At 40.6% G+C, this 11704-nt stretch overlaps 1 protein-coding gene across 1 annotated transcript; it reads right to left on the bottom strand.

Annotated features, from left to right (window-relative positions):
- Nucleotides 1–209: 209 nt before the first annotated feature.
- Nucleotides 210–8118, bottom strand: pck1 (phosphoenolpyruvate carboxykinase 1 (soluble)). Its single transcript, XM_059329988.1, has 10 exons — nucleotides 7953–8118; nucleotides 6953–7250; nucleotides 5157–5341; nucleotides 4621–4824; nucleotides 4341–4528; nucleotides 3653–3815; nucleotides 2800–3024; nucleotides 1909–2040; nucleotides 1691–1786; nucleotides 210–1432 (listed from the first exon to the last, which is right to left on the bottom strand). Exons 2-10 carry the CDS (start codon nucleotides 7174–7176, stop codon nucleotides 975–977), a joined length of 1875 nt encoding a protein of 624 aa, XP_059185971.1. The 5' UTR covers nucleotides 7177–7250; nucleotides 7953–8118; the 3' UTR covers nucleotides 210–974.
- Between the last annotated feature and the right edge of the window lie 3586 nt (nucleotides 8119–11704).

The raw sequence follows: 11704 nt of genomic DNA, 5'->3' as shown, positions 1-11704 counted from the left end.
TCAGAGGAGAGATAGGAGCTCGGTTTTGTTTCTGTGAGTATCTTTTTAATCATGAGTAAGCTACATTTAATTGCTATTTGTTGTTTTCAGGGATTTTCACAGTGGGTGAATGAGCTGCCTTTTCTCTCAATGGTAGCTTTTAATGTCAGTTTTCTTTTGGTTAAAACAACAGCAGGAAGACTGGATCCTTTTAAAATACCTTTATTTTTTTCTCCCTTCTTTGGGGACTCGAGGTTACAGAAAAACAGAACCAAGAGATACCAACAGTGTACAAAAATAAATTAAGACATAAAACTAAGACAGGAACAGAAAACATACATTTCCCCCGTGTTCAGGGTTTCAAACAATCCAAGAGACCTGGACTCATTTAGTCCGTCTTTGCCGTACAAATCCTTGTGGCAGTTACAGTTTGATGTGCGCTTCTAATAAGTTACGATTAAATAGTAAAGTTCAGACATACAGATAGACAACACATTAGAACACAGTGGTGCTACCACAGCATTGTAAGGAAACATATCCTATTCAGATCAGATCTGCAATTCATATAATCATATATAATTACATATAAAATACATAATTAGTAAAACAGTTAGCAGAAATTGTAAGGCTCCACCTCGAAAGAAGGGAATTACTTATAAAAGTTAGAGATTCTCAGTATAAAAGTGACGCAACATTCTAGAACTATTCACATTCTGTTCTAGAATTTAAGATATGTCATTGTAAAACTACCAACATTCCATTCTAGAATCAAAGACAATTCCATTCTAGAATCAAAGACAATTCCGTTCTAGAATCAAAGACAATTCCATTCTAGAATCAAAGACAATTCCATTCTAGAATCAAAGACAATCTCTTCTAGAATGATTCCATTTTCTGGTGACATTCTAGAATCACCTAATTAGTGTTCTAGAACTATAGACAAGCTGTTCTAGAATTACCAGCCTGTTCTCTCAGACTTTCCCCCCTTTCTTTCTTCACATCTGCTGCACTCTCTGCTGCAGCAGCTCCAGCTGCCGGGCCACCTCGTTGGGCAGGTCGTCGTTCACCTGCGTGGTGAAGTACCTCCTCACCTCCTCCACCTCCTTCTGCCAGAACTCCTGATCCAGGGAGAACAGCTCTTTGAGGTCCACGTGCCCCTTCAGACCCTGGAGGTTCAGAGAGTCACAGCTGGGCAGGTAGCCCACGGCGGAGGGCATGGCGCCGGCCTCGCCGTTCAGCCGCCTGAACATCCAGTCCAGCACGCGGATGTTGTCGCCGAAGCCGGGCCAGAGGAATCCGGCGGTGGGGCTCTTGCGGAACCAGTTGACGTGGAAGATCTTGGGGAGTTTGGCGCCGGCGCGGTCGGCCATGCTCAGCCAGTGAGAGAGGTACTGGCCGAAGTTGTAGCCGAAGAAGGGGCGCATGGCGAAGGGGTCGTGCATGATCATCTTGCCTGGAGAAAAGAAGGAGGACAAGGAGGAGATGGAGAACGGGTAAGTATGTTTTTTGGCTGGGACATAAATCCACAAATCCAGCACTTAGACACTGATTAAACCGAATTCTAGAGTTAAAACTTTCTACAAATGAAGCTCTTGGTGTTCTTTGAAGGCTGATCAATGTCCAAGCAAGCAGCTCTTTGTGTCCTCAGGGTGAGGAAACACTTTAAACACCATTAAACGGTGCTCAGGTTAAATAAAGAGTAGATACTGACCTCTGTGCTCGGCTGCAGCCGTGGCCTCTGACCTCATGGCTGCTCCGACAAACACTCCGTGCTGCCAGTTGAAAGCCTCGTAGACCAGAGGGACACCTGAAAGGAAGCGGAGTCATACGTTAGATCAGTATTATCTCATTGTTTTCTCATGTATCATTGTCTTCCTTTTATTCTCTTTCCTCTCATTCTACCAGCTTTTGCACTCAGTTGCTGCTCACCTTCTGGCCTGCGCCCTCCGAAGATGATGGCCTCGATGGGGACTCCCTCGGGGGATTCCCACAGTGGGTCGATGATGGGACACTGGCCGGCCGGAGTGCAGAAGCGAGAGTTGGGGTGAGCACTGGGTTCACCTGGAGAGAGACAGAGAGAGAGGAGAGTGAGCTTTATTTCACAACCGGACTGCTGTGACAACCAAATTTCCCTTCGGGGACGAATAAAGTAATCTATCTGTCTGTCTATTAATAAGCATAAAGTCATAGTTTGAGAATAAAGCTTTTTATGAGAACTTTTATAACTTTCATGAGATTAACTTAATATCACTTAAATTAAATGAAAAGCATAGATTTGGGGTCGCTAGCTAACAAGCTGCAGCTGTTTCAAAATGGTCAATGCTCTGAAATGTTTCACCCTACATTCAAGCTGATCTGGTTTAGCGTTGAGCTAAAAGGATACATGGTGGAATATTATGTCCTTCTGTCATCTGTGCTTCTTATTTATCATGGTGTTCACGCTAATGTTTAACTGTTGAGCTAGCTAAACTTCCAAAGCTAACACTTACATCAACAGACCACCAGACAGATTGATTTTTTTTTGGTAACATGAAGGGAAGCAGGGAAGCTTTATTTCACAAGATCTTTACTGTGTGTGATGTTCTCTAGTTTTATCAGAACCTTTTTATGTATTTTGTTGCTCTTTAAAACACATCTCTGATCATCCTTTCTATCAAAAATTCTCTCTTCTCTTTCTCTTTATTCTGTTGATTGAGTTCTGATTGTGTAAAACACTGACTGAAAACCTATCGATTCAAAATGATTATTAGATTGTCTCTAATCTCTAATGTTGTGAGCGTATGTTGACTTTCTTGGGAAGATAAATAAAAGAGTTCTTACCGTCCTCTGAGCTCCAGGGCTTGTTCTTCCAGGACGTGACGGTGACTCCTTCAGGCAGAGTCTGGTCCATCCCCTCCCAGTACACGCCGCCATCGCTGGTCTCTGCAACGTTGGTGAAGACGGTGTTCTTGACGATGGTCTCCATGGCGTTGGGGTTGGTTTTGGCTGAGGTGCCGGGAGCAACGCCGAAGAAGCCGTTCTCAGGGTTGATTGCACGTAGGTTGCCTAGTGACACGGACAGAGGAATATAAGAGGATTTTTTTTTTTTTTGAAAATTATATTTATTGGGTTTTTAGAATTAACATGACACATACATTAATGAGGGTTTACATGCCCACATTCTTAGATAAAAAAAACAAAAAACAGACATGACAAATTACCACTAAAACAAAGAACAAAACAAGTAAAACAAAAAAAAACAATAGATACAAAAATAATAATAATAATAATAATAAAAAAATGTATAACCCTGTATTTCCTATGTAGCTGCTGTGTTGAATATTACATTTTCTTTATACACTTCATTGTCCTTTTCAAGTGTTCAACATCTTGATCGGTGACTTTCAAGATATTCAATAAATTGTCCCCATAGCTTAAAAAAGCTCTGTATTTTCCCTTGATGGCATAGATTAACTTCTCCATGGCTAGAACATTGGAAAGACTGTTAAACCAATGTTTAACTGTGGGAGATTCAGTGCTCTTCCAGGAAGTTGCTATACAGTGTTTAGCCTGAAGTGAGCACAAAATGACTAAGAGGATTTTTTAAATAATTAACGAATAGAAGCTAATGTTCTGTTCATATTATTGTGATTTTAATGGTCAGTTGAGCTTCATAAAGTCTTCACTCCCTCACCTTGGCTGTCAAACTTCATCCAGGCGATGTCGTCTCCCACACACTCGACCTTCCAGCCGGGCAGCGTGGGCGACAGCATGGCCAGGTTGGTCTTCCCGCAGGCGCTGGGGAAGGCCGCCGCCATGTACTTCTTCTCTCCAGCAGGGTTGGTGACGCCCAGGATCTGAGCAGGAGAAACATCAGGTTGATGCAGGAATTCCTCACGATACTTTTATGTACAGGTTATAAAACACAGATCACATAATAATCCAGCCTGCCAACTGCTTTTTTAAAAAGAAGTCGGTCCATTAGGCTTTTATGTATCGGGCTCCCTCATCCTGGAATCTGCTCCAGAGCAGTCTCAATCTGCAGGACCTTATTACGCTCACATCCTTTAAAAAACTCTTGAGAGATCTGGAAGCAGACTCGTATCGCCTTTGCACTTGTTTTTTATGATGTCATGATCTTGTACTGTCCATGCCTATCTTACTGTGTTGTCTGGCTTGCTTGTATTTTACTGTACGTCCATGTTTTATTGTCTGTTCTGTCATGATGCACTGTCTGTCTTATTGTTGTAACTTTTAACCCTGCTTGGCCAGGCTTCCCCTGAAAAAGAGGTCTTTGTGTCTCAGTGGGACCGACCTGGTTAAATAAAGGTTAAATAAAAAATAAAATGATAACTTTAGGTGTTTTTCTTTGCCTTCCTTACCAGCATGTGCTCGGCCAGCCAGCCCTCCTCTTTGGCGATCCGTGAGGCGATACGCAGGGCGAAGCACTTCTTCCCCAGCAGAGAGTTTCCTCCGTAGCCACTGCCGAATGAGACGATCTGCCTGCGGTCCGGGATGTGGGCGATTAACGTCTGCTCGGGGTTACAGGGCCAGTTGTTCACCAAGGGCTCTGAGAGATAGAACAGTTTGTTTGAGACAACATGTCGATATGAATATGACAGAAGTAAGAAAGTTGATGTTGTTTTTATGCTGTTGACGTACTTTTGACTGGCAGAGGACAGCCGACGGAGTGCAGACAGCGGACGAACTCGCCGGTCCCCAGAGCGGACAGCACGGCTTTCCCCATACGGGTCATGACCCTCATACTGGCCACCACGTAGGGAGAGTCTGTCAGCTCCACCCCGATCTTAGAGAGCGGGGAGCCCACTGGACCCATGCTGAAGGGAATCACATACATGGTACGACCTGCAGAGAGAGATCAGTAACAGTTAATAATTTAATTCTACTTGAGTTTCACTACACTCGATGAAACATTCATTGTTTAATTTAAGTGCTCTCAGATATCTAAGCATTAGAAAATTGTGGAGTCTGCTCAGCAATTTGAGGCAGAAAAAATTATATTTCTTCTCTCAGAAAAGTCACTTTGCTCTAAGTAAAGTCAATTTCACACTAGTTTCACTCCCTGTTATTATTGAGGACATTCAAGGTGTTCTTCAGAGTTGATTTTATTGCATTTCTTCATCTAGTTTAGTCAATTTTTTTAGGACAAAATTGAGTCAAACTTGTCTGTGTGCTACCTTTCATGCATCCAGGAAACCTCTCAGCCATGGCTTTGTCGAACTCTTCCGGGGACATCCAGCGGCCCAGCTGGCTGACTCCGCCATCCAGCGGCGTGGGCACCGTGTCCTTCTGGTCCCGGGTCACGATCACAGTCTTACTCTCCACACGAGCCACGTCCCTCGGGTCGGTCCTGGCCAACCAGCTGCAGGGGAGGACGGAGGTAAGAAGGTTAGAATTTCTTATTTTTTCAACAATATATTTATTGAGTTTTGATTTACAAAATTGACACATCTATCTATCCATCTATTTATTTGTTTTTATCTGTTGTAAAATTGAGATTTATTTTAAAACCCACTTTTATTTACTGGTTTTCACCCAGCATGAGACTCGCTCTGTTTTAGTTTTTTTTTTATTTGTTCACTGTTTTTATTGTTGATTTGTCCTGCTGTAGTGACCCGATTGCTACTCAAAAAAAATGCCACTAGTAGGATTAAATCCCGTTTATATTATTTTACGCGCACAAATGAAATGTCCTGTTTCCGTATATCAATTAACTCAGTTTATTATAATGTTTCCAAACAAATATATACTTCTTTCTTAAACAAATAAACTTATATTTCCAACGTATACATCACATTTCTGCGCGTAAAATACTATAAACGGGATCTCATCATACTAGTGGCATCTTTTTTGAGGAGCAATCAGAAGCAATCAGCAATCAAAGCAAAATGGCTCTTACAGCTGCCATGTACAGCACTTTGTATCAGCTAAGGCTGTTTTAAAGGGCTTTATAAATATAGTTGATGTTGCAAAGCATAGGAATAAGTTATTTCTTTTTTTTTTTAAGCTGCAGGGAGAACAAGCTAACAAAATGCGGTAACGTTACATGTGAAACATGCTGCTGAAGCACATGTTTGTGTGCCGGTAAGCTGCTGTGATGTGAGTGAAGGAGCAGGACCGACTGGTTTTACAGAATGTCAACCTTCTGCACGTATGTTGTCTATTACAACAGCTGCTGACGACTAACTGCTGCACAATGTCTTCAGCAACAACTTGACTGGGCAATCGGCCAATTGCTTTGGGTTCACATCATCTAGGTAACAAAACAAGTACAGCTGATTGTCAAAAATCTATTTAAGGTCTATTACTGTAGCATAAACCAGAGAGCATCGGTCTGGTTATCATTACAGAGAATTTATTTCATCTCACCCAGGTCGTACCCCTAAAATTTCTACCAAATGTTCTACCAAAATAAAATAAAATACTAAATTTCTAACTATAGAAACCACCCAAAAGAAACAGAACCCCAACAACCTACCAAGGTTATAATAATTTTGGATTTTTCATTAGTTTTAGTTTTAATTTCGTTGTCAATTTTTGTTTTCAAATTCAGTTAGTTTTAATTAGTTTCTAGAGTGAGTTTGCTAGTTTGAATTACTTTTTATTTTTTGGAAAATGCTTAGTTTTAGTTTAGTTTTTATTAGTTTTAGTTTAGTCACAATAAATGTTGCCTTTATTTCCTTTGTCTGATCCATATCAGCCCCAATAAGCTTACTAAGTCATAAAACCAGATAGATGAAATAGATTTCATATCAACCAAAAAGGTTTACGTATTAATAAGTTGACAAAGACTAAAATGAAGGACATTTTCACTATAATTTTAGTTAGTTTTAGTAAGTTTTTTAACCACAAAATACAGTTTCCGTTAGTTTTAAAATCTCTCTTTTTTCATTTCACTTAGCGAAAATGTTTTTTCATTTCTAGTTTTTGTTATTTCTTTAGTTTTCTATACAATAATAACCTTACAACCTACCAGTTCTCGTATTTCTTGAGCTTCTTGATCATCCCCTGCTCCTCCAGGTGGGTCAGGATGGAGCGGTTCTCCTCGTCGGAGCCGTCACAGATGTGGATGGAGTCGGGCTGGCACAGAGTCACGTTGGCATCAACGAACTCCTTGACGGCCGGGCTGAGGGCGCTCAGGTCGCCCTGCAGGACCCTGGGACCGCTCTGGCTCTGGGAGGTACTCTGGGGAGGCATGGCGGCACTGGAAGTCTGGCGAGCGAGTCGATAAAAGACGAGAAAGACGAGAAGAAGTCTAGGAGTGGACGAGCCTGGGGGAGAAATGGAGGAGAGGGGAAAACAGAGAAGAGAGAGGAGAGGTGAAGGAAAGAAGGGAGCAAATTGGAGGAAAGTAAAATGGAGAAGAGGCAGATATAGATGGAGAAAGGAGAGAGAAATGGGAGAAAAAAGTTTAGCACATGAATATAATACTAAAGTTTTTCCTTTTTTTTTCTCTTCTTATAATTCTCTTTTTATTTAGAAAGGCAAATTCCCATCACATACATCAATTACAGCCGTAGTCACTCAAGGACTTAGGAAAGGAAGGATGGGTGTAGAAAGTTTAAGTGATTTGTCCAAACTGCCCTTCTGGGGTTTCTGTTACAGACCATTCATTTATAGTCGGGAACAAAAAAAGTAAGAAAAAAACAGAACCGGGGAGCGCACCATTTGAGACAATCAAAACATTACATAAAAATAAAATTAAAATAAAAAAAGGCACAAAAGTTTTTTACATTTTTAAATGTACTTCAATTAAAGCCGTTCTTCTTTTGAACTCTGGATCTTTTTTAGGGGTTAAATTTGCTTTAAATTTACTATTTTGCATAAGAAAAAATTGACTTTCAAGGATCTGCTGCAGCCAAAACAGACTGTGGCTGATGTAACAGCATCCCTGCACAGATCAGCACATATCGTCCTCTTATTACACACACACACACACACACACACACAAGAAAGAAAGTGTGTTAGGTTACCTTTAGTAGTTTGTTGGGAGCAGAGAGCCTTTAGCTTGGCCTCATCAGCTGATGTGCCTCTGTTGGCTGTTTTCAGAAGAGCTGAGGACTGTTTCTCCTCCTCGGTGAGTTGTATCTGCTGTGGAGAGTTTGTTCTTTTTATACCCTGGGATGTCCCGTAAGAGGAGGAGGAGGAGGAGGAGGAGGAGGAGGAGGAGGAGGAGGGGTGTGGAGGGAGGCTCGTCACTCAGCTATTTGCATGGACCTGTTGTTCTCTGCACATCTGAAAAACACGTTGTAATAGGCCACCGATGAATCATTAATCAGCAGCAACGTAACTCCGTCGTCATGTAACCGGTTCCCTCTGCCTCGGAGCTGATAGCTGCAGTTCAGCAGCTCAGATCTCAGAGACAGACAGAAAGTTTTTTCCTCACCACTACTGGCGCTATCTCTCTTTTTTTAACACACTCATTCCTTCCTGAAGGGAGAAGCAGTAGACATGTTAAAATACAACCATACAATGCATTAGATTCAAAAAGGTACCAATAAGTACAGTAAAAAATAACATGTCTATCACTGGAAATGTAGATGAACACAAAACAATATAAAACTAAAAAAAGAAAATAGTTGAACCAACTTAATTGAATTATTTCATTTGGTAACACCTACATGAATTAAGTTCTTTCAAATTAATTTAAAATCAATTGAATTAATTTGAAAGAACTTAATTCATTTAGGTGTTACCAAATGAAACAATTCAATCAAGTTGGTTCTTTTTTCAGTGTAAAATGGAAAAGTGACATTTGCTGTAGTTTGTTCATTATCTCACTAAAATAATGCTTTTTTTATTATTAAGTTTCAAATTTCCATCTAACCTGGACTAAATCAGATTAGCAATGTAAATAAAAAAATTGAAGTGATCGTGTGATGTGTTAAGAGCTGCAAAATGTTCTCAAATGGAAAAGAAAAGTGCATTTGGAGAGCTGATTTGCAACCAAACGACGCAACAGATTTTAAAAAAAGATGAACAAACCAACTTTAATTTAATTTATATTATTTTCAGTGCACAATCATTAAAAAATAGCATAATAACATGTATTTATATGATACATTTATGGGGGGAAAAAAGATATTAAAACAACCCAACACCAGTTTGATTTCCTGTCTTGCATTCACAATAAAACATTTTTATTTATTTTTTTACAAATAAACACTTAATTTGCATGTTTCTTTTTACATTTTTTTTCTCTGCTGAAAATTTTAATTGACAAGAAATTTTATTTATTAGAGATTTCTTCACTTTTTATTCTTCCTTTTTGGTTGTGAATTTATTTCACGTCAGAGGGAAAAAAAACATTTCAAAATAACTCAACACCAGTTTAAGTGATCTTGATCTTGTATAGCATTTTAGTATTTTTTTTACGAATGCACCCTTTTATTTGCATGTTTCCTTTTTCACATTTTGTTGCAGGATAAGCATAATTTATTAACACCAATTTTATTTATTAGAGCTTTTCTCACTTTTTGTTCTTCTTTTTTGGTTGTTAATTTATTTCACCTCAGACAACACGTTACATTTTAATCTGACAAACAATTGTGTAATAAGAATGCTTCTCCTTTCTCTCTCTCTGTTCCCTTGGTGTGGAAACTTTGGGTCCTGTTGCAGCAGCTGCTGTTGAACTTTGACCCGCATGACTAAGTGATGTAAGTTCAGGGTTGGACGGCGTCGGGCCGCTGTGACGTGGGACAGATCCTCTCTACTGGCTCACAGCCAGGGGCTCGCCCTGCCACGGCCGAAGGTCAGCCAGGGGAATGTGTGTGTGTGTGTGTGCGTGTGCGTGTGTGTGTGTCTGTGTGTGTGTGTGTGTGTGTGTGTACCTAATTAGGGCCTCGGGGCAATCGCACCGAGCACTGGTCCCTACAGCAATAGCTGTAGGGACCAGTGCTGCACTACTGTTATACGGGGCGGCTGTGGCTCCGTTGGTAGAGCGGTCGTCTTCTGATCGGAAGGTTGGTGGTTCGATCCCTGACCATGGCACCCTACATGTTGAAGCATCCTTGAGCAAGATACTGAACCCCAAATTGCTCCCGATGCTGCGTTCATCGGTGTGTAAATAAATTCCCAATGGTGGCAGGTGGCACCAGTGTGCCCTGGTCGCCTCGGCCGCCGAGAGTGTAGTAGTGTAAAGCGCTTTGGATAAAAGCTCTATATAAGTGCACACCATTTCCCATTTACTGTGGATTTCTTCTTCTTCCTCTTCCGGACGCAATTTCGTCCCGCTACTACAACTTGAAGAGTTGCAGGACGAATTATATATCAAAACGTGCGGTTTGATCGGGATCGGTGTGCTATTACTTTTCTCTACAGAATACGAATTTTTCGTGACGTAAGTCGCGAAAAACTGCCCAAAATTTTGCATTGAAATGAATGGGACGGCCGACAAAAAATGAGCGAAAAAGAACAATAATTGGAGATTTTTAAACGTCTACTTCTCCGGCATAATTTCACCTAGAGACTCCATTTAAACTTTAAACAGTAGACACAAGTCTTGTGTATCGGTGTATTAATCCACGTTTCGATAGGTCATATAGTTTTTTATCAATCCCTGTTCAATGACCATGATCATTTTTGGAGAAATTCTGAGATTATAATGGGTGTGTATTGCACGGAATGTTCGTGTCAGAGTGTGTGACATCATCGCCAGAGTGTAGAGGGAGAGGTAAAACTGTCAAAAAATAAATTTTAAAACTGCGCTCCAGGCCGCAAATTCCACTCTACAGAAATAATTTATACATAGAAACATAGGAAAATTAGTCTTCTCCCTCACAATCCTCTGGTAAAGCTGTCAGAGTTATAGTTTGGGCGTAGGACGCACAGATGATCCACCAACACCACCAACAGCCTCATTGGCTCCCATATTAAAAACGCAGGAAGATTTCGGTAAAAGGGAAAAGGAACAGTTTTTTTAGATCGCTCTAACAAAGTTTTTTTTTTCATTTTCCTGGAAAAAAAACATATGTAGATGTTCAGGAAGAACTCAGGACGCTCAAAGTGAAGTCGGATCAATGATAGGTATTATGGTTTTGCCAAAAATGCTTTCTGTTCGAGGCCAGAAATTCCAGTCTGTCTATCTCTGCTGTCACTGTGCCGGAACAGGTGTCAGTTAATTCTGTTGATTGCTTTGATCTGATTGCCTTTGATCTTTGATGTGATTACAGTTACAGATACACACACACACACATGCGCGTAAGCACGCACACTACTCACACATGCACACACACGCGCACACACACACACACACACACACACACACACACAGGTAACTTTATGCGATTTTGGCTACTCACACACACAAACACACAGGTAACTTTATGTGATTTTAATTACACACACACACACGCATACACACACACACACGTAGGTAACTTTATGCGATTTTCGCTACACACACACACACACACACACACACACATTTTGAGGTTAAAGGGCATAGTTTGAAATCTCTGAAGAATCTCATCATAGTGTACACACACCGGCAGTAGCCCCCGTGGCCCTTTCAGAATTTCCCCAAAGGAAATTTTCTAGTTATGGATCTGGTATATATTATTTGTGGACCATTGTACATAGTTATCTATTTAAAAAAACAGTAGCAGTAATGTAAGTAGTTTTAGTTTTAGATGCAGCAGATGGATGAGTGCAGTCACATTACAGTATTAATCTAATAGTGTCCTAATATGAGTAGTTGTACTGTTATAGCAGCAAAAGTAGTTGA

Source organism: Centropristis striata, chromosome 3 (assembly GCF_030273125.1).
Source record: "Centropristis striata isolate RG_2023a ecotype Rhode Island chromosome 3, C.striata_1.0, whole genome shotgun sequence".
NCBI lineage: Eukaryota > Metazoa > Chordata > Actinopteri > Perciformes > Serranidae > Centropristis > Centropristis striata.
The sequence above is the reverse complement of the archived record's forward strand: the minus strand, read 5'-3'. Positions and strand labels throughout refer to the sequence as shown.

Bases quoted from the DNA above. Each gene is read 5' to 3' on its own strand.
- pck1 (XM_059329988.1), bottom strand. From the start codon at position 7,176: ATGCCTCCCCAGAGTACCTCCCAGAGCCAGAGCGGTCCCAGGGTCCTG. The intron at 4,825-5,156 runs GTAGCACACAGA...CTCTCTCTGCAG, and splicing joins GTTTCCTGGATGCATGAAAG to GTCGTACCATGTATGTGATT. The intron at 3,816-4,340 runs GTAAGGAAGGCA...TCTCCTGCTCAG, and splicing joins GGCTGGCCGAGCACATGCTG to ATCCTGGGCGTCACCAACCC.